At 41.9% G+C, this 23,980-nt stretch overlaps 1 protein-coding gene across 11 annotated transcripts in view; it reads left to right on the forward strand.

Moving 5' to 3' along the window:
- Positions 1-23,980, forward strand: part of MEIS2 (Meis homeobox 2) — a 158,507-nt gene that overhangs the window by 127,420 nt on the left and 7,107 nt on the right. For 7 of the 11 annotated variants that reach the window (XM_073639023.1, XM_073639027.1, XM_073639024.1 and 4 more), the window contains 2 exons: positions 17,562-17,620; positions 20,895-21,005. In XM_073639023.1, the coding sequence (XP_073495124.1) occupies positions 17,562-17,620; positions 20,895-21,005 (170 nt within the window). The remainder of the gene's footprint in view (positions 1-17,561; positions 17,621-20,894; positions 21,006-23,980) is intronic. The other 4 variants (XM_073639029.1, XM_073639022.1, XM_073639030.1 and 1 more) reach the window with 1 other exon arrangement.

A 23,980-nucleotide genomic window follows, 5' to 3' on the forward strand; every position in this document is an offset into this window, starting at 1 on the left:
GGGGTGTATTTTTTTCCAAAATCCTCATTCCATTGCTCCATATATATATATACTATGAGTTGTGCAAAAAGACTTGCTGGACCCCGGTGCAATGTCAGCATTTGTAGTCCATGGCTGCGGCTGGGTTACAGCACTATAAATATATTATATATCCTGAGTATGTACCGTATATATATATATATATATACACAGAAGTGGACAAAGACAGAAAAGGGCCCCTGTGCAAGAACAATATCTGGGCCCTCTGCTCATCATAATGCACAATTTCCACCTGCTTTGGAGCTGGTAGTTGCCCCTTTACCCCTTGGGAACCAGGGGTGGCAGCACAGGTTGCACTACTGGTATGTCCGTCCCTGTATGTATGTATGTATATATATATATAGTACAGAACAAAAGTTTGGACACACCTTCTCATTTAAAGATTTTTCTGTATTTTCATGACTATGAAAATTGTACATTCACACTGAAGGCATCAAAACTATGAATTAACACATGTGGAATTATATACTTAACAAAAAAGTGTGAAACAACTGAAAATATGTCTTATATTCTAGGTTCTTCAAAGTAGCCACCTTGTGCTTTGATGACTGCTTTGCACACTCTTGGCATTCTCTTGATGAGCTTCAAGAGGTAGTCACCGGAAATGGTTTTCACTTCACAGGTGTGCCCTGTCAGGTTTAATAAGTGGGATTTCTTGCCTTATAAATGGAGTTGGGACCATCAGTTGTGTTGTGCAGAAGTCTGGTGGATACACAGCTGATAGTCCTACTGAATAGACTGTTAGAATTTGTATTATGGCAAGAAAAAAGCAGCTAAGTAAAGAAAAACGAGTGGCCATCATTACTTTAAGAAATGAAGGTCAGTCAGTGCGAAAAATTGGGAAAACTTTGAAAGTGTCCCCAAGTGCAGTTGCAAAAACCATCAAGCGCTACAAAGAAACTGGCTCACATGAGGACCGCCCCAGGAAAGGAAGACCAAGAGTCACCTGTGCTTCTGATGATAAGTTTATCCGAGTCACCAGCCTCAGAAATCGCAGGTTAACAGCTGCTCAGATTAGAGACCAGGTCAATGCCACACAGAGTTCTAGCAAAAAACCAAGCAATGTGAACTGAGGTCTAAGATGGTACACATGCAAGAAATAGGAGCATGTTCACACTAGCAAAAAGAAGCAAAACCTACAAAAGACAAAAAATATATCTCATACCCTACCATCATTATATATAAATGTAAAGCAAAGTTGCATATTAAATATAGGGTACTTAGTGAACTATTTTTGATCAAAAAAAGTATACAAGCCATCCCACCAGCGACAAGTCACCAGCCTCAGAAAACGCAGTTTAACAGCAGCTCAGAATAGAGACCAGGTCAATGCCACACAGAGTTCTAGCAGCAGACACATCTCTACAACAACTGTTAGGAGGAGACTTTGTACAGCAGGCCTTCATGGTAAAATAGCTGCTAGGAAACCACTGCTAAGGACAGGCAATAAGCAGAAGAGACTTGTTTGGGCTAAAGAACACAAGGAATGGACATTAGACCAGTGGAAATCTGTGCTTTGGTCTGATGAGTCCAAATTTGAGATCTTTGGTTCCAACCACCATGTCTTTGTGTGACACAGAAAAGGTGAACGGATGGACTCTACATGCCTGGTTCCCACCGTGAAGCATGGAGGAGGAGGTGTGATGGTGTGGGGGTGCTTTGCTGGTGACACTGTTGGGGATTTATTCAAAATTGAAGGCATACTGAACCAGCATGGCTACCACAGCATCTTGCAGCGGCATGCTATTCCATCAGGTTTGCGTTTAGTTGGACCATCATTTATTTTTCAACAGGACCCCGATAACCCCAAACACACCTCCAGGCTGTGTAAGGGCTATTTGACCAAGAAGGAGAGTGATGGGGTGCTACGCCAGATGACCTGGCCTCCACAGTCACCAGACCTGAACCCAATCGAGATGGTTTGGGGTGAGCTGGACCGCAGAGTGAAGGAAAAAGGGCCAACTAGTGCTAAGCATCTCTGGGAACTCCTTCAAGATTGTTGGAAGACCATTTCCAGTGACTACCTCTTGAAGCTCATCAAGAGAATGCCAAGAGTGTGCAAAGCAGTCATCAAAGCAAAAGGTGGCTACTTTGAAGAACCTAGAATATAAGACATATTTTCAGTTGTTTCACACTTTTTTGTTAAGTATATAATTCCACATGTGTTAATTCATAGTTTTGATGCCTTCAGTGTGAATGTACAATTTTCATAGTCATGAAAATACAGAAAAATCTTTAAATAAGGTGTGTCCAAACTTTTGGTCTGTACTGTGTATATATATGTGTATATATATATATATATATATATATATATATATATATATATATATATATATATATATATATATATATATATATGCATTTGTGTGTGTATTCTTAGTCCACTCAACCTCTGACGTCACATATTTATGGCCTGGATTTTTATCGAGCACCTACCTTCCGGCGTGCTTGTGGCCATTATGACATACAGTTAGCACACACGCAGAGAAAACACGGCAGTTGACATGGTGGTAAAACACATATATAATACCGTACATAGAGAGGCATAGGAATATCAGGATATGTACATGCACAGACATATTTCGCAAACATTGCCAAAGTCTGTTTGTCTTTTTCACTCCTTCACCTTTCAAGGTAAACAGGAGATGTGAAACTCTCCCTAAGTCATGGTGATAAGATATCAGTCTCATTACAAGGAGCAAACTGAGGTTTAATGTCTGGTTAAAGGTGACAGTCCCAGGAACTAACCCTGTGCTGGAGATTGGCAGGTAATCATCACACGCAGATAATGAGTGATTAGAGGCCGGAAAAGAGTGTGAAAGGGTTACAGGTGAGTGCAAACTCAGATAACGTCTCCCACCTCCTTCCTTACTGCTGGTTCTTTGCGTTTCATACAGTTTTGTGTAGAGTAGATTCATCATTACAGAGCAGTTTGGAGAGTACACATTGGCTGTCACTAATGCTGGGCTTAGACGTGCCCACCTTGGCCACTAAACAGCCATTGGTCAGCTTCACGGAAAACAATCTGTGGTCATTTAATTCTATGAGCACAGGACAATCGTTATTATGATTGTTCTGTGCGCATAGAACAGCATTGTTTTCGGCATCACATCTCATATTTACGGAGGACAATGTATGGCTGATCACTATGATTTTTCAGGTTCTTGACTGTTCATGACTAAGACCTAACGAGTCGAAACGCGTCGATCTGGATCGCCATGGAGGGGGCATGGTAGTTGCTTTTGACTGTATCCACTGTATTATCTTTTAAATTTTACTCAATAAAGAGAAATGAATTTTTATTAACAATATCATCGCTGGATAAATCTTCTTCTTTTCCTGCTGTGCTTGTGCTCGACCCGTACCAGGGCGGTTCAGTGCGATGACCTTCTAAGGAACACTAACTTACCGGTGAGCTGATTCTCCTTACCTCTAGTTTCCTTTTTGTTTTCAAAGATAAGATAAGAGGGTTTTTTTTACTTTGTGCAAAATTCATGAATCCCGTCCGCCATTTTGAATAATTTTTGTGCAAAAAAACAGGCAACGAATACCACTTGACAAAAAAGAAAAGAGACTTAAAAAAAAAATGTAAATGATCAATGGAAGCCCTACGAGTTCCTTTTGGTTCATCAAGCATCTATCATGGTATGGTGGTGATTTGTACCACTGTTTATTTGTCCAGTTAAGCATTTATTGACCATGGGCATGACAGGGGAGCTAGCGTCTAGTCATAGGTTGTTCCTCTGGGGGGTATAGCTCCACTTGTCTGAAGTCTCCGCAGCTGGAGGGTACCGGTACGGTGGCATCAGAGCATTCCTGTACACTCCCGTGTGACGGACACCACTGCCCCGGATTGGATGTTTGTGCACCATGTGAAAGGGCGATGCCAATGGGCACCCGGAGAACCGATATCAGGAATAGGCGCGGAGAAACACCTATGAAAATCCATCTTTTTTATCAGGAGATGAAAGGCAGAATGTATACAGGGAGGGGAGGTTAGAACCAGATGATTCCCTGTTTTACGAATAAGCAGCTTAATGCATCTTGGCACCCAGAGCCTGCCTCAGAACGCCTCGGGCTCTCTGTGAGCAGAATAGCAATTTTATTACTTTGTCATTAAACCAATTTCACAGCAGTATTGTTTGTTAATGAGCAGCGGCAAACGAGCGGAGATGTCACACACTGCAATAGCAGCGAGATTTGTGTCCCAGGCTCGGAGCAGAAAAAAAAAATGGAAAAGGCCATAGTAATAAAAGTGAAGAGAAAAAGAGAGAGAGCAAGAAAGGGAGCGAAAGAGAGAGAGAAAGGGGAAAACGCAGTTTAAGTTGGAAGGCGAAGTGCATAGGAAGCGGCGGATCTTGTGTTTATGAGGTAACTGTTCCTGTAAGGAATAAAGGTCTGTAAGGCAAGCAGTAAAGCGAGGCCCATAAAATTAAAACCAAATTAAAGTACAGCGCGGGATTACTCAGCCTAGTTATATGTGAAAACAATCCAACCCTTTCACCGCCATCGGCCTAAGCGCATCGGAGATGGCAAAGGGTTAACAACGCGCGTTCGTTACTGGCACGTCTGACCTTTCAGTTACTAAAATATTGGAGTTGTTTTAATATTTCATTGCTCCCAATGAAGTGGTGGGATCTCTCCTATTAGATACGGGCTGAATGTTAATAGGGTCCTCCTGGTCCTATTTATTGCCCACTCATAAAGGTGCCAGCCATGCTTGTCTGCAGAGATCACACAGGTGGGCATGAACACGTTGCGTTGATCACGAGGATAGAAGAGCTGCCCGCGCTGCTGAAAACGCTGGCCTCTTTACAGCTATCACATATTCTTTAATTCAAGGTTAAGACCCTGCAGAGAAACCACAGCCCCTGGGACCTGGCACCATTGTCCAGCTGGTACTAAGCCAGACTAATCGATTCACTTGAACGCTTCCACCTTTATTTAATGTGCTTTCTGGATCTTCCCCTTACCATTTGTGCAGGACGTTAGGAAGTGCTGACCGCTCGCTATTGGGCCCTTTAACCCCTTCTTAATACATTGCATTTACAGGTTATTCTAATTGTCTCCTATTCATCCTGAGGATGAGATAATAGTACAGTTTTACAATCTCCTGTCCATACAGCAGAGCACAAAATAAAGAATAATCCCTCTTTATGCTTATATGATCCTGCAAAGTCACTGCCCATAACCTACCTTATATTAGATTAAAGGGAACCTGTCATGTTGAAAATGGCATCTGATCTTATAGAGCAGGAGGAGCGGATCAGACTGAGGGAAAAGATTCAGTAAAACTTGTATTTTACTCATTGAAATCCCTGGTGATTGTATGTATGAGTCCAGTGGGTGGTCCTACTCGGTGACTGACAGTTTCCCTGTATGACTGCGTGCAGAGATAGCGGTCAATCACTAGTAGGACCACCCACTGGACTCCTCTAAATATCCATACAAACACCAGGGATTTCAATAAATAAAATACAAGTTATACTGGGCAAATCAACAATGAAGTCACTGGACAAGGTCTTCATATCGAGGAATATTTTACCAGTGACTAAGACACGGCTCGTACATAGTCTGGTCTTTTCTGTGGTAAGATACGAATGCAAAACCTGGACGATAAAGAAACAACACAAAAGAAGAATCAATGCCTTTGATATGTGGTGCTGGGGAAAGATATTATCAATACCATGGATGGCAAGAAGAACAAACAAATCAATTTTGGAACAAATCAAGCCACACGTTACTCGAAGCAAAAGATCACCAAGCTATGCCTTGTCTACTTTGGACACATCATACGAAGATAGGAATCACTGGAGAAGGACATCATGGTTGGAAGAATAGAAGGAACAAGGCGAAGAGGAAGACCAGCAAACCGATGGCTTGATACAATCAAGATAACAGCGGAGAAGACCCTGGTGGACCTATCTAGGCTTGCATAAGACTGATCTTCCTACAGATCGTTCATCCACCAAGTCGCCATGGCTCAAAATTGAGCCAAATGCCGTTAAAAAAAAAGACGGAGTAAATTCTCGCTATAAATTTTGTCATGCAGGCTATCAAATTGCTGACAATTAAGGGGTTTCCATTACAATGATATAGGTGATCTAGCCATCATCAGTATCAGATTGGTGGGGGTCCATCACCTGACATCCTCACCGATCAGCTAGTTTCACTTCTGGCGACAGTCGGATATAAACCGTATACAGAGCAGAGCTCCACAGCTCTGTTGCGCTGTGTAGTGGCCGCTGCCGAGTACTGAAGATCATTCAAATGAATGGGTGCTGATCTTCAATACACAGCTGCCGCCAAAGGTGAGAGTGCCAGATGTCAGACCCCTAACGATTGGATTGAGGTCATCAATCTATTAATTAACAGTATTCTTCCAGGTTTCATAAATCTTGATTGTTAGACCTGCAGGTATTTGAACAGTAATAGATTTGAGAAACACAGAGTTGTTTTATAGGCATAAAACATTCAAATTTTATTACAACATTTAAAATTACACATAAAGTACAATATCAAGTGACAGTATATAGATGGTGGCCAAGAAAAATATTCACTGGAGAAGACAACCAACAACAGAGGTCCCCATTTTGCCTAACGCATAGGACCTGTCCCTCTGAAAATCCTTTTCTTCAGCAATAATTATTTTACTCGGAAACACACCTACAATTGTGCTCCGATATATACCACTATTGGTTTCAGTATATATATTATTCTGCTGTATGAATTTTTTGGGACCATGGGGACCTCTGTTGTTGGTTGTCTTCTCCAGTGAATATTTTTCTTGGCCACCATCTATATACTGTCACTTGATATTGTACTTTATGTGTAATTTTAAATGTTGTAATAAAATTTGAATGTTTTATGCCTATAAAACAACTCTGTGTTTCTCAAATCTATTATATGTAACATGAGTTGGCATGATTTGGTGCTCAGGGTTAGTCTTTTCTTCCCCCAGATGCGCCAATCTAGCTATAAAAGGGTTAAATTGTTGAGGTATTTGAACAGATACTATTCCCAGCTATAAACTATAAAAGCCCATGCAGAGAGCATGTCTGATGAAGGGGCATGTACATTAGATTAACATCATCGAATTCCACTGCTGTCACAGGATCGCCGCGTGAGTTGCCTGGCAGAGCCTTCCCTCTCCCCATTCAGATCACAAGCACTCTCGAGCGAGCTGAGCGTGCATGTATACAGGGGATCGGAGAGAATAGCTGTCATCTAGAATGAAAGTCCACTGATGACTATCTAAAGAGTGTATGGTCAACATGACACAGATAGAGTGGGAATCACTGACATAGCTGGGTTGCTTGGGTTTGATGACGTTTGGGCTTGCTATTAACTGTACACAATAAATTTTCCATCTGCTTTGTCAACGAAAGGCAAGTTTCCACCTGATCATCGCAATTTTCACTTTTTATATGAATCCTCAGCCATTAAAATTAAGAGAGGCCTACATACAGTCATATGAAAAAGTTTGGGCACCCCTATTAATCTTAAGCTTAATGTTTTATAAAAATTGGTGTTTTTGCAACAGCTATTTCAGTTTGATATATGTAATAACTGTTGGACACAGTAATGTTTCTGCCTTGAAATGAGGTTTATTGTACTAACAGAAAATGTGCAATCTGCATTCAAACAAAATTTGACCGGTGCATAAGTATGGGCACCCTTATCATTTTCTTGTTTTAAATACTCCTGCCTACTTTTTACTGACTTACTAAAGCACTTTTTTTGGTTTTGTAACCTCATTGAGCTTTGAACTTTATAGCCAGGTGTATGCAATCATGAGAAAAGCTACTTAAAGTGGCCACTTGCAAGTTGTTCTCCTGTTTGAATCTCCTCTGAAGAGTGGCATCATGGGCTCCTCAAAACAACTGTCAAATGATCTGAAAACAAAGATTATTCAACATAGTTGTTCAGGGGAAGGATACAAAAAACTGTCTCAGAGATTTAACCTGTCAGTTTCCACTGTGAGGAACATAGTAAGGAAATGGAAGAACATAGGGACAGTTCTTGTTAAGGCCAGAAGTGTCAGGACAAGAAAAACATCAGAAAGGCAGAGAAGAAGAATGGCGAGATCAGTCAAGGACAATCCTCAGACCACCTCCAGAGAGCTGCAGCATCAACTTGCTGCAGATGGTGTCACTGTGCATCGGTCAACTATACAACGCACTTTGCACAAGGAGAAGCTGTATGGGAGAGTGATGCGAAAGAAGCCATTTCTGCAAGTACGCACAAACAGAGTCGGCTGAGGTATGCAAAAGCACATTTGAAGAAGCCTATTTCTTTTTGGAAGAAGGTCCTGTGGACTGATGAAACCAAGATTGAGTTGTTTGGTCATACAAAAAGGCGTTATGCATGGTGGCAAAAAAACACAGCATTCCAAGAAAAACACTTGCTACCCACAGTAAAATTTGGTGGAGGTTCCATCATGCTTTGGGGCTGTGTGGTCAATGCCGGCACTGGGAATCTTGTTAAAGTTGAGGGACGCATGGATTCCACTCAGTATCAGCAGATTCTTGGCAATAGTGTTCAAGAATCAGTGATAAAGTTGAAGTTACGCAGTGGATGGATCTTTCAGCAAGACAATGATCCAAAACACCGCTCCAAATCTACTCAGGCATTCATGCAGAGGAACAATTACAATGTTCTGGAATGGCCATCCCAGTCCCCAGACCTGAATATCATTGAACATCTGTGGGATCATTTGAAGAGGCTGTCCATGCTCGGCGACCATCAAACTTAACTGAACTGGAATTGTTTTGTAAAAAGGAATGGTCAAAAATACCTTCATCCAGGATCCAGGAACTCATTAAAAGCTACAGGAAGCGACTAGAGGCTGTTATTTTTGCAAAAGGAGGATCTACTAAATATTAATGTCACTTTTCTGGTGAGGTGCCCATACTTATGCACCTGTCAAATTTTGTTTGAATGCAGATTGCACATTTTCTGTTAGTACAATAAACCTCATTTCAAGGCAGAAACATTACTGTATCCAACAGTTATTACATATATCAAACTGAAATAGCAGTTGCAAAAACACCAATTTTTATAAAACATTAAGCTTAAGATTAATAGGGGTGCCCAAACTTTTTCATATGACTGTATAACTCAGGGAAGTAGCCAAATTTTTTGGATGTTGTGTCCACATTGTAAAGGTCCAGTGAGCTCTTTCTTTAGGGAATGTTTCAGGTAAAAAACTAATTTATAAGAAAGACAAAGATAGCGCTGTTTCAGGAACACTATAATATTGAAATTCAAGGGCAAAGGATGGTATGCTGAGATTCCTGCCTTCCCAGAAATTCCTACAAGTCTCCTTACTCTAACTTGGCACTCTCAAAACATGGAGTAACTTTACCTCTTAGATCCCTTGTCAGAAGCCTTTCACCTATCCAAATCAGTTTTGCTGCACTGATGATAGGGCAAACACCTGGAAACAAGTGTCTTCAAATGGAGTTTCTGGTTTGGTTTCTTTTCCTAAGTCATGGCAAGGCTCATTAAAGGATCGATATTGACTTTTAGGATTGATTCTTCTAATAGGCACTAGAATTCATGTCTTTTTTCTCTCTGAAGAGGCTATTTGTCTTGGACACTAAAGGCCTCACATACACATTAGACTAATGTCGGCTGAACCAGCCGATATTGATGAGTTAGACCAATGGCCTAATGAGTTTAGAGGCACCAGAGAGTCAGGAGAGATGTTGATCACACATATATAATTTTGAACAGCCAATCGCATTGTTCTCCAGGAGTCAAGTCGTCGGCCGACGTTTCAGTTGGCGGTTTTCTCATAGAGAGCACAGGAGTGTTTGGTTGAATAAGCGCTCCTGTGTATGAGAATGTTGGCTGAGATGGCTACTTGCAGAATGAGAGCTCCTGTGTATGAGAAAGTTGGCTGAGATGGCTATCTGCCGAATGAGAGCTCCTGTGTATGAGAAAGTTGGCTGAGATGGCTATCTGCCGAATGAGAGCTCCTGTGTATGAGAAAGTTGGCTGAGATGGCTATCTGCCGAATGAGAGCTCCTGTGTATGAGAAAGTTGGCTGAGATGGCTATCTGCCGAATGAGAGCTCCTGTGTATGAGAAAGTTGGCTGAGATGGCTACCTGCAGAATGAGAGCTCCTGTGTGTGGGAGAGTTGGTTGAGATGGCTGTCAGATGAACTTTTGGCCGGACGATGGACATCTAATGTGTATGGCCGGCTTAGGAGAGCTCGTCCCACCTATGTTAGATACCATGCCCTCCACCAAAGAAAGGTTGCACAGAGGGACATTCAGTCCTAGATAACAGACAGAAGTGACTCTTTCTAGAATAACATAGAAAGAATAGTCTAGAGAAGAAACACGCTCAGGGTGAATGTAATAGTGCAAGTCTAGACGATTACGTATGGTAATAGAAGAACAGAAGAGAGGATCTCGTGTAGCACTTGCAGAGCTAGGACCTGTTTGAAGACAGACGGACCAGGTAAAGCTAGTGGTGACCTGGCTGTAGCTTCTACTCTCCCAAATGCAGCGACATCCTGAATACACAGGTGTGTTTATGCCCCAGGCATACTGGCCACAATCCATTCCATTTACTAGAGCTGAATTAAACAGCAAGGAGTATGTTGAACAGAGAAAGAGAGAGCAAGCACAAGGGGAAAAACAGGAGCATCAAAGGATATGCCTGCGAGCTTTGTTAAGGCCAAGAAAAACCCTGTTTCAGTTGTCAGAGCTTGTTGATGTTGTAAAGAACGGTGCATTTTCCCTACCTCTCTCTTCCCTTCTCTCTGCAATATGTGGTTCTGCCTTAGGACAGAAAGTTAAACAGAACGGATGAACAGAGTTCCACTCCATAAATCAGTCGTTCCTCTATCCCAGATCAAAGCACCGACATGCTCCCTTCCAGCCTACTTGTCCACTTCTGCAGCTTGATGGACAGGTAACATCTGGCCCAGAGATCTCTCCCAGAGACCTCGAAAATATCTTCCTCACAGCTAATCAGGATATAGAAGAGTCTGAGGACATGCACACTCACCTTCATCTCTTCAAAGCTTGCACTCTGTAATTGCTCCGTTTCCGTGGGCAGTTTTATTGTTGTTTTTCCGCTTTGTCCATTAAAAGAAATGCGCTATCAGTCAGCTTACCCAGATTTCTGGTTTTTGGATGGTTTCCGGAATATTGAAGGGGGCTACAAGGTAAAAGATAAAATACAATTTAATCGTATGGAGATGGTACGTTCAGTCTAATGCACATAAATAATTATATATACATTCAGTTGGATTTTTAAGGTTGTACCCTATCACTATTTTTATCATCAACCCTAGTAATTTTTGCTGGTAGTTCCCCCATAGTATGAATATTCTGCACTACACCCATTGCTTGGTGACCAAGGGCAATATGTCAATACAGTAACACTGGCTCCAAACTAAGTTCCAGCCAGTCGTTGTTTCTAGACCCATCCATCAATCAGTGTTGCAGAGGACCAGTTGTATGCAAATCAGATTGATATGCAAACTATCAGGAATGATGGAGCCAGGACTTGCTATCTTCTCCTCCACGGGCACACATCTTATGCAAAACCCTCAATAAATGCAGCAACAAGAACCATCTGCCTCCCCAGAGCCACCTGGGAAGTGGCACCCAAGAGAAATGATAGAAATTGAAATGTAATAATACAGGTGCTTAGATTACTCCTCCACTTGCCCTCAGATAACACTTTATTAACATATGTTGACCAGTAGGAAAATAGTAAAAATCTAAGACAGAATTTCCCTTTCGACACCACGATATAAGATTCAAGATGGATTGAGGGTTTTGTGTCCCTGCAATATCGCCAGTTTTCTTGAGTAATTGTTTTGAAAAATTGGGGTTTGGCAAGATGCGATGCGTAAGAATAAACTACTTTGATGTTTGAGTTGGGGAGAAAGGTCCGGCTGACTTACAATGAGAGCTCTTCTATGGTCTTATAAAACGCAGAATAAAGCACAACTGAAGTAGAACATAATCTAAATTGTAGTATATTGTGTGCACATACCCCAAAAAGAGACACTGTTGAGCAGAAAACGGAACATAAAGGGCTCGATTCATCATTTGCCATTTATGGAAGTCACTTTTCTTTTTTTTTGGTCTTGTGTGTCTAATGCCAACGGTTTTGTTCCAAATTCTTAAAAATGACACACGCAGTTCATGAATTTGGCATAGGATCAAAAGTGCTCTTTATTTTCGTCTTTAAAAAGTTTTTGTGACTTTTAGCACCAAAAGTCAAAAAAAAATGTGCCACATTGAAAACTTATCCAGAAACCTTAGAGCCCATTCACACAGCGTATTTGCCCACGTTCGTTGGTTCCCTCAGGGCTTACGTTCGGGCCTCCTTCCCCTGCGCAAAATGGGATTTGGACGTATGCGCCTACTAGAGTCGTACACTAAGACATCGTAGACTGCGTCTGAGTTTCAACCTCCAGTACGCACATTTTCCGAAGATGATGCACATCAGAGCACACGTCAGAATCCCATTTTGCGGAGGGGGGGGGGGGTCCGGACATAAGCTCAGACAGGAAAGAGGGGGGGTCCGGACAAAGCCCAGACGGGACCAACAAACATAGGCAAAAACGCTGTGGTAAAGAACCCTATCTACAGGCAGGCACTGAAGTGAGATGCGCCATTTGGTAAAAGGTTCATTTCATTAATCTGTCCAAAACATCTGTATAATCAAAGCTGTCAAGGAGAAATAAAAAAACAAAAAGTTAAATAAATGGTGCAAGAATGAGGTGAAAATACTTAAGCCACTAAAAAGGAGCAAGTAGCTCCAGAAAACTGGAGAAACTGGATCGAGGATTTGAGTGATGTCATTATCAGGCAGATGATCCCACTAACTTTTAGAAGAGGAAGACACTTCAAGAAACACAGGCGTTATTCTTCTGAAGCGGCCTTCATAGCTTCTTTTTCCTTGCTATTTCCTAAGCAATTTTTTAAGGTTTTTGGCCACCCACGTGGGGGTAGGGGTTAATGGTCTTTCCAATGTTTTTGAGGAATCATTTTTATTGACATTTTCCAGACGTTTTTTGAGCTTTCTCGTTGACTCATATTGTAACGTCTGTATGGTGGAAAACCCCTAAAGAATGATCAGATCATTTATTTTACCAGTTTGCCATCTTTGAAAACCGGAAGTGGTTAAAAAGAGCTCAAAAGAATGAACATATGCATAGCAAGTGGTTTTTACATTGCTGTGCATTATGTTCATTCTTTTGAGCTTTTAGTTAGCGTTTATTGAGGCTATTTTCTGATCGTAATCCGCCTGAAAAAGACGTTGTGTGTACGTATCCTTACGTGAGTCAGTAGTATTTGGTCATTTTGTGATCTGGTTATTGGACTAGAGTGAATACAAAGGTCAGCCCATGTGTTTCACCTTCCTTCCAATCGTTACAGCCAAATTGTCTGATGATTTTTTTTTGGACGCCAACTTAAGAACCTTGAGTTTTGATGTATAGGACCCATTTGCAGAACTGTTGTATATTTCTTACCTTCTTGACTTTACTCTTTCGAACCCCCGAGGTTCTATTTTGTATAGTCAAACATTAAAGACAAGAAAAAACCCAACATAATCTATGATACACATGGGAAACGCCGTAAGGAAAAGCAACAAGCATCACATGGCCCAAAGTAATCATCCACTGGGGTCTACTAGGTTTACGCTTCCTTGTAAACAAGATCCAGGCAAAAAAGGGAGAGCTCGGGCTCCACTACGGTAACAGGAGATGTTTTCTGTGTTGGCCCCATACTTAGGCACACATGGCGGAGGGCAATCAGTGGAGAGCTCCCAGTTTACTAAACATTTCTGTGTAGTATCCAAAGAAATGACCCTTGTTTGAACCTTCAACCCTCCATTTAATGACTTGTTTGAAGACAGGCTTGAGTGCCGAGCTGGAGGTGTGTTGGGGGTGGGGATCCATAATGGTTTCCAGGCCTCAGAGGGTCTTTGTTGGTGGATAAAGGGGCTCTTGCTACATATCTACATTTTCAGTGGCGCTATTAACTTCCTGTGCCCGGTTTATGGCACCTCTATTGGCAATACATATCAATTTAGACATGAGAGGTATGGGCTACATGGACAACCTTCGAGTACGGACGGTCTCAGGTCCGGATTACCCACTGATGTAGATGTGATTCTGTCCCGCAGTAACATTACCCATTATAGTACTATTATTCACTGGGGTCATGAAGACTCCTGGATACAGTAACAGTATGGAAGAGCGGCCATGTTTGTAATCCATAGGAGGTACGTGTGGAGCGCGGACTAAGGGGGTCTGCATTATACTAGTAACTTTTATTTGTTTAACTCAAAACACAGAGGATTAATGGCAACAATTACCAGTTAAGGTAACATGAAAAATTGCAGGCACTCATTCTGGGATTACCATCTAAATTAAATCCAGCCTTAACGGCCCTGTGACTTATGGCTCTGCATGTCCTTGTCAAATGGGGGACCATTACTACCTACTTTTAGGGAAAGGGCGGAGGGAAAATCCCCCACGTATTTAATGCTAAACACATGTCGGAATAAAGGATACACACCCTGCTCCCCTCACACCGTTCCTGGTAAACAGAAATGGTGCATGCCAGCCCCCTGGGTCCAGGTTTATGCTCTGTCATGGGTGCCTTTAACCCTTCACTGTCTAACAGCTGATAAATCTGTCGTTCTCTTCTTCCACACATTCCTTTCAGATCTTTATGTTTCGCAATGGAGCCTTAAACCACTATTTCAGATTTTAGTCTTCGATTGGACTTTCTCAGTTCCCACGTTAGGTTTCTTCACCTGAGATGATGCTTATGAAGCAGGTCTACCTGAATCGGGTAACCTATAGAATTTTGGAAAAAAATAAGCGCTTCATAGAACAAAACTGTTTGGGTGGAGGTTAGACATATATTACCTGTGGATTCCCCAATATTAGACTGCTTACCCTATGGAGTACAGGACACAACACCTGAATGTTGATGGATTTTGTATACCGGAGCTGCTGCTGGCATACCTCCTCGTTCATAAATTCTGTATAGAATGTACGTATAAAATAGGGATTCTCGTGCCACGCTGCTTGTCAGGATAGGTAGGTCAGGTAGGATAGTCTTGAATATATTGATAGTACGTACAAGCTTTTATTGGTAATTGGTCGATGCATTTCAACACCTTTGACATTGTCCTAACAAAGGGGTCGATCCAAACCTGAAACGCGTTAACTAATTACCAATACTAGCTTCTACATATTACCAATATACTCAAGACTATCTTACCTGAAGAACACGATAATCCCTATTTTATACTGTATATACATCCTGTCCAGCATATGTGATAGGGTGGCTGCCTTCTTGTAGACCCTGACTTTGCGAATCTCGGCCTATTGCTCATGTGTCATCTTCTATTCTAGTGGATTCATCTGCCTTCAGTCCTATACTGTTATATAAAGGAGGATGTCTGATGGTGCTTTAGAAACGAGCTGGAAGGACCAATGGGAGTTATAATTGTGAGCACAGCTCAGAACCTTGGTGTCACCTGAGAGGGTTCCCCTCGTTCCTTCACTTGCAGTTCTTTACTAGGCAGAAATGTAGCCAGTAATGAAATATTCAGTGCATATATTTCCATATTTGCACATAGATACTGCTCTTTGTAGAAATTTCCACCACTTCTGCTTCTCACACTATATCCAAGTGTTATCTGTAACATGAAATTCTAACAAACATAAGTCGCACATTCCTATAAATATAGAATACACAAACAGTCGAAAGGAGGGTTGTACAGACTTTAGCTTTGCCTTAGAGTCAATTCCAACCAGTACACCATATGGAGCTAGCATGGTATGTGTCATATACGTGTGGGCTTCCTCCTGGAGATCAAAACTAGACTCCCTATGTAATGGCCCCTCTTGTGCTTCTTAGGGGGAGGCAATATGGAGTGTGTTGGCACCATGATCCCCATCCAGAAAGAATCAGAAGACTAGAACGCTAAACATGAAGAGCTTCTATTCCAGGACATTACTTCATTTAGGTCCAACTGCAATCCTTGAATTTCTCTCGTCTTTGAGCAGTTTGTTAATTTCCAAAGCATAAACTGTTAGAAAGTTAAAATTGCTTTGTAAATCACTGCCATGGTCTTTAAAGCACTGGCAGCCTACAGTATGCCACACTAAACGTGAGCCAGCAATTGCTCAAATAATTTTTACTGGCAATGCTGTCATGGCCATACATCAATATTTTAATATTCATTGCCAGCAAAATGTGCCAAGGTTATAAAACATTGTGTGGCTCAGGGCTACCAATCAACATTAGAAATCAACCCAAGTTGGCACTGACCTGTGTATGACCCGTAGCTTTAAAAGTTTGGGTCAGCAGGAGGTGGTGGGTATTGGGTAGTAGGGGAGGGGGGTTTACTCCTGTAAGGCTGGCAATAAAACATGAGACAGTTTAATGGATGTCTCTGCTGACCCCGCTGAAGCCACGTGAAAACAAAAAGCCTGGACCTCGTTTAGGGTGGACTGGGTGGGGAGTGGGCTTCTGCGAGGATCAGAAAGCATGGGACTGGGCTGCACATTGGAAAATCAGAAACATCTTTGCTGGGACCCTATATTGTATATTGTTGTAGAGCAAACTTAAGCAATGGCAATTTCTTATTGAGTTTTTCGTCATTAGTCATTAGTTTTTAAGAAACATCCACGCAAATAAAAGCTCAATGTGACTCATACTCTTTAAATGCCAAATCCCAGGTGCACTGGATAAAAAAAGAGTGTGACAACAAGAGCAATAGGGTCTTATCTGGTCGGCAAGTACAGGTGAAGGAACAGGTAACTGTTCACCTTTTGGGGTTGGAAAACCCATAACTGAGGAAGAGATGCTCCAGCACCCTCAGGACAGGAAAACCTGCCGTGTTAGCGTTTGTTTGGTAGCTAGGAGTGGTGATCTGCGCTGCCGAGGAGATATTCCCAATATGGATGCAGAGGACGTGATGTAGGATAACTAAGCGATTTATTCTCAACGTGTTTTGAAGTTGGACTAACTTCTTCATCAAGAGAACCATAGTAATCCTGATGAAGAAGTTAGTCCTACTTTGAAACACGTTGAGAAGAAACCTCTTGGTTATTCCTACATCACATCCTCTGGATCCTTATTGGGAATATCTCCTCGGCAGCGCAGATCACCACTCCTATCTGCCAAACAAATCTCAGGTCCACATTGATCCACAGGTTTTTCATTGCTGCTGATCCATGGAGAACCTCTAAACAGGGGTGCACATATCATTGGTGCAACCGTACATGGACCCAAGAGATAAGGGGGCCACTTTCACCTCCAAAGTGCTGGACTTGTGCATTATGATGAGCTATGGGGTTGCAAAGGGCCCATATATTATTCTTGCACAGGGGCCCTCTCTTGTCTGTGTCCGTCAGTGCCCCAAAATATAGTGGCATGCCTTTGAACATCTTGCATTTTCCATTGATGAACATTGTGACAATTTGCGCAGATTAACAAGGACATCCTCTCCTGCCTTACAGGTTCATTAACGCCAGAAGACGAATAGTCCAGCCGATGATTGACCAGTCTAATCGAGCAGGTAAGGTGCCAAGTTCTCCTGGGTGACATTCAACGGGTTAAGCTTCTATCAGAACCTTCCAGCAGTCAAAAGGTTTATGAAACAGAGAGGGGGTTCAATGGGTAGTAAATAAAATCCCACAGCAAGACATTCTGTGAGACAGTAGGGACAAGAAGAGGGGGCAATCTCACCCGCTTTAAGTCTCAGCATCCCACCATAGGGAGCAGCTAATTGGTGCTAATTGGAGATTTCCAGCATGCTCTCAATTCAATTTCATCCCCTCCTCCTCACAGACCGTTAATTGGCGCAAAGTACTGGGCGACTAAGAAACTGTTTAACCCTTAGAATGCCAAAGCAGGTGCTTTCACCCTGAAAGGGTTAAAGGAGCCCTTGCTTCCTGCCCAGTGCCATCTAACAGCTCTTGGCAGTATAAGGAAGTCTTTCCCATATGCAGCCCATTGTGTGCATTCATTCACTGTCTATTCACACACAACCGGCTGGAATTGCATTATACCGCCGGCTTTTTTTTAGGTGCAGACATAAAATGTGTGTGGGGCAATTGTAAGAGGTTCTTTTGGAAGCGGTTCCCCCATTATTAATGGCACCAAACTAACTTAATGACCAGGGGGTACAATGAAATGTGCAATGATTACACATACAACTCTCATTTTGGAAGGATTTTCCTTTCCTTCCATTCGATATAAATTCCTATTGTATTATTGCACTTACCTCATGTCTGTCTTCATAGACCTTTCTCATATGCTAGAGGCTTCTGTCAATGCTGAATGGCTATGTTATTTTAAGGGGGAGGGGCAGGTGTGGCCAGACACCACTGGTGCAGCTCATTTTGGTGAGGAATTGTCCAAAAAATGTAAGACAGACAATCTTATTATCTGCTAGGAATGGAGAGGCTGCTGCCCGCAGACATCAGATTGTCGGCAGCTCTGGATGGCAACAATTGGATCTGCCAATGAAAGCGTCATGGCCGCAGTCACCTTAATTTTGTGGTGTTTTTTTTCTGCTGGGAATCCTGAAATTACCACCATAATTATTGACCTACTGCCTTTTACATGCCATGATGAAAAAAGTCATAGTCATTGGCGGAAGACAAATACCAGCATGTTTAAAGGGTTACTCCCATCTCCAAGATCCTATCCCAATATGTTGTAGGTGTAATAATTATAATAATATTAGCAAATACCTCCAATTAGAAATGTAGTATTGTTTTTCTGATTCGCTATGTCTCTTTCCTCATGTGCAGGACCTTAGGTATCCATAGTTACGACCATTGATATAGTGACAGCTAGTTACTAGTGGTCGTAACCATGGATACCCAAGGTCCTGCAATGCCTGCACACGAGGAAAAAGACATAGCGAATCAGAAAAACTATACTACATTTCTAATTGGAGGTATTTGCTAATATTATTATTATTACACCTACTACCGCTACATATTGGGATGGGAATACCCCTTTAAGCCAAAAAATGTTGCACTTTTTTGCCCTCAGTTGATGCCAATTCATCCTTAAAGGGCTTGTTCTCACATTGCACTTTTACAGCATTTTTTCTGCACCTTTTTGCAGCAATAAAAATGTAGTGCTTTACAGGACCAGCAAAGTGAATGAGATTTCTGAAATCTCACGTACTCGCTGCTTATTTTCCTGGAAGATTTGAACCTTCAATGCATTTTTTCAAATCTGCAGCATGTTAATCCTTTCAGTGTTTTTGCAGCGTTTTTCAGCCATGGGAAGTAAAAATGCATAAAAATGCAGCAAAAATGTGCATATGTTATGCAGCTTTTTCTTCCTGCCAACACTTTGCTGGAGAAAAATCTGCTGCAAGCACTCAACGTTTGCACACTCCCAATGAAGTTTTCCAGGCTTCCACTATTGATGACCTATCGTAGGTATAGGTCATCAATATCAGATCAGTGGGGGTCCGACACCGAGCAGCCCCCATCAATCAGCTGTGAATAGGCTGGATGTAAACAGTGAACAGAGCTGGACTGTACAGCACAGTTCCTTGTGTAATGGCAACTGTTGAAAACGGTGGAGCAGCTCCGATTCTCTAAGCTGTGTGCTCGCTGCTTACATCCAGCCACCAAATGGAGCTGATAACATCGGATCAGTCGGGGTGCCAGGTGTTGGACCCCCACTGATCTCATATTGTTGACATATCAAATGTTGGTCGAGGGAGGTAAGAATCTGGCATGTCCGATCCTTGTGATCTCTGAGATAAGCTGCCACCGGACATGTCTGGCAGCGACTTTCTCATAGAAAACACAGGAACGGTCAGCAGAGTGTTAACTCCTGTCTATGGGAGAGACGGCAGATATAGCTGCTGACCGACAGCCATCTAATGTGTATGGGGGGCTTAAAGGGTTATTCCCATCCCCAAGATCCTATCCTAATATGTAGTAGGTGTAATAGTAATAATATTAGCAAATACCTCTAATTAGAAATGTAGTAGAGTTCTTCTGATTAGCTATGTTGCTTACCCCATGTGCAGGGCATTGCAGTAGCTTAGGTATCCATGGTTACGACCAGTCATATAGTGACAGTTAGTTGTTGATGGTTTTAACCACCATGGATATCTAAGCTACTACAATGCCCTGCACATGGGGTAAGCAACATAGCTAATCAGAAGAACTATACTACATTTCTAATTGGAGGTATTTGCTAATATTCTTATTCTTATTATTATTATTATTACACCTAGTACATATTAGGATAGGATCTTGGAGATGGTAATACCCCTTTAATGATATGTCATCCAGGAACCCCTTAAAGTTGCAGACATAAAAAATCTGAGATTGACTTGTTGCCAATGAATATTCTATCTGAGAAAAGTGCACAACACCGTTTGGTCATCAGACCAGCCACCAGGCCGAATCTAACAAGCCAAAGTTACATTTCTAAAAGGATAGAAGTAGCCTGACGGCTGTGCAGCCGTGGTGTTTCACAACATAGACTGTCCAATAAATCAGATTATTCAAAATAAAAAATAAATCGGTTTTGTTTCAGTGGGGACAATAGCAACAAAAATGCCCTGGCTACGGTCAGGGAACAGAGAGTGAGCCGGAGGTTTCCATATTGCAGATAGTGATGTGAGGTACATGCATGTGTATCACACCGCGCTGCAGTGCACTGTTCACACCAGGTCGCCGTGTCCTGATCGTCTTGTTTCTGTTGATTTTGAAGTTTGTGTTTCAGTCCTAAAACTGGAACCTTTGCTGATATTTTGGTATGTCTTCTCTTCTTTCTCCTTCTCTGTGTCCACGTTTGACCACAATCAGGTTTTCTTCTTGATCCTTCAGTGAGCCAAGGAGCAGCATATAGTCCAGAGGGGCAGCCTATGGGAAGCTTTGTATTGGACGGGCAGCAACATATGGGCATCCGACCTGCAGGTGAGATATCATCTATTTCTCTGGATATCCCTACGGTCTCACACTGAGAACTTTGTAATGATACCCCATTGACTTGAAGGGAATTTTCATTACTAAAATATTGATGATTTAATTATTTTTATATTTATAGGAGCTGATCTGCAGTACCTGGCAGTGGCCACTACATAGTGCATGGCGCTGTGCTGCTCTATTCCATACACTGTTTACATCCAGCTGCTACCAGAGCCGATTACAGCTGATCAGTGGGGGTCCTCCGTGTACAACCTCCACCAATCTGATATTGATGACCTACCCTAAGGATGGGGACATCAATATCACAGCAGTGGAAAACCCCTTTAACTATGTAGTCCACTGGTTCTAAACTCACTAGGATACTGTTGATATATATATAAAATAAGTCAATGCTGCTCAATGACGACAATAAATTGTGTTAAAGTACATTGCAAGTACTCAGATCCCTGGCTCCTTTCTGACAATGAGCACTAAAATCTGAGTGGTTGCAATCACTCGACCTGCTCTGGAAACATGGACCCCGATTCATCATTTGTGGGTTTTTAAGCCGCTTTCCCTTTTTTGTTTTATGGTATTAGTTGCCGTTTTTTGCCATCAAATTCATCAAAATGGGGCATACGAGGAAGGAATTTGGCGTAAAGTCAAAAATGGGCATTTTTCCTGTCTTGAACTGATTTTTCGACTTTTGGCGCTTAAAATCGCAAAAAATTGCACCAAAATCGTGCTGAGACTGGAGTGGAGTCGCGATAAAATTTGCAACTTTTTAAATATGCAAATTGTCTCTTTAGAGAGGAAGAGGAGTTGAACTCTAGCGCCACCTATTGGAAGCAGTGATCCTAAAAGTCAATATCGACCTGTCAACAAGCCTTGAAATATGACTTGGGATAAAAGCCAAACCAGAATCTCAATTTGGCTTTCATCCTAAATCATATTGCAAGGCTCGTTGAAGGGTCGATATTGACTTGTAGGATTGCAGCTACTAATAGGTGGCGCTATAGAGTTCAATTCCTCTTCCTCTCTAAAGAGACAATTTGCATATTTAATTTCCCAGTGGAGCATGCATGGCTTTTAAGTTTCCTCACTCTCCACAAGGAGAAAAGTTACCCCTTAGACCCCAGTCCAGAGCCTCTCACCTATTGACTTTGCAATTAATTTCAGTTAATGAATCAGCAAAAAATATCTGGAATTGCTAAACTCCCCACAACAAAAAGAAAAAAAAAAGAGCACATATCAAATAGACTTCAAAAAAGGTGCAAATAGAATAATGAAAAACAAACAAAAAAAAGCGTAAAACACAAAAAATAGACAAAAATAGGCTCAGAGTCAATGATGAATCAGAGCCCATGGACCCATTTTGGTTACCATTGGTCCTTGATTTTGCCAAATAAGGATTAAGGTCGCTTTTCCATTAATCGGTCCAGGGTGCTACAAAAATATCAGAATGAAACCGAAATGGGAACAGATCCCATAGTTTTCGATTACCATTCACTGGGTGCATAAGTTGTTGCCTCGGACCCTTAAAGGACCCTAAATGATAAATGTTGCATTTTTCAGTCCAGCACATTTGTCTTCCAGCAGAAACTAGTGTATATATATATATATCTATATAGATATATATATATAGATATATATATATCTATATATATACACAGTACAGACCAAAAGTTTGGACACACCTTCTCATTTAAAGATTTTTCTGTATTTTCATGACTATGAAAATTGTACATTCACACTGAAGGCATCAAAACATGTGGAATTATATACTTAACAAAAAAGTGTGAAACAACTGAAAATATGTCTTATATTCTAGGCTCTTCAAAGTAGCCACCTTTTGCTTTGATGACTGCTTTGCACACTCTTGGCATTCTCTTGATGAGCTTCAAGAGGTAGTCACCGGAAATGGTTTTGACTTCACAGGTGTGCCCTGTCAGGTTTAATAAGTTGGATTTCTTGCCTTATAAATGGGGTTGGGACCATCAGTTGTGTTGTGCAGAAGTCTGGTGGATACACAGCTGATAGTCCTACTGAATAGACTGTTAGAATTTGTATTATGGCAAGAAAAAAGCAGCTAAGTAAAGAAAAACAAGTGGCCATCATTACTTTAAGAAATGAAGGTCAGTCAGTGCGAAAAATTGGGAAAACTTTGAAAGTGTCCCCAAGTGCAGTTGCAAAAACTATCAAGTGCTGCAAAGAAACTGGCTCACATGAGGACCGCCCCAGGAAAGGAAGACCAAGAGTCACCTCTGCTTCTGAGGATAAGTTTATCCGAGTCACCAGCCTCAGAAATCGCAGGTTAACAGCAGTTCAGATTAGAGACCAGGTCAATGCCACACAGAGTTCTAGCAGCAGACACATCTCTACAACAACTGTTAAGAGGAGACTTTGTGCAGCAGGCCTTCATGGTAAAATAGCTGCTAGGAAACCACTGCTAGGACAGGCAACAAGCAGAAGAGACTTGTTTGGGCTAAAGAACACAAGGAATGGACATTAGACCAGTGGAAATCTGTGCTTTGGTCTGATGAGTCCAAATTTGAGATCTTTGGTTCCAACCACCGTGTCTTTGTGCGACGCAGAAAAGGTGAACGGATGGACTCTACATGCCTGGTTCCCACCGTGAAGCATGGAGGAGGAGGTGTGATGGTGTGGGGGTGCTTTGCTGGTGACACTGTTGGGGATTTATTCATAATTGAAGGCATACTGAACCAGCATGGCTACCACAGCATCTTGCAGCGGCATGCTATTCCATCCGGTTTGCGTTTAGTTGGACCATCATTTATTTTTCAACAGGACAATGACCTCAAACACACCTCCAGGCTGTGTAAGGGCTATTTGACCAAGAGGGAGAGTGATGGGTTGGTACGCCAGATGACCTGGCCTCCACAGTCACCAGACCTGAACCCAATCGAGATGGTTTGGGGTGAGCTGGACCGCAGAGTGAAGGCAAAAGGGCCAACAAGTGCTAA

This window comes from Phyllobates terribilis, unplaced genomic scaffold (assembly GCF_046119375.1).
Source record: "Phyllobates terribilis strain yellow unplaced genomic scaffold, ASM4611937v1 Scaffold_7__3_contigs__length_470593459, whole genome shotgun sequence".
NCBI classification, from domain to species: Eukaryota; Metazoa; Chordata; class Amphibia; order Anura; family Dendrobatidae; genus Phyllobates; species Phyllobates terribilis.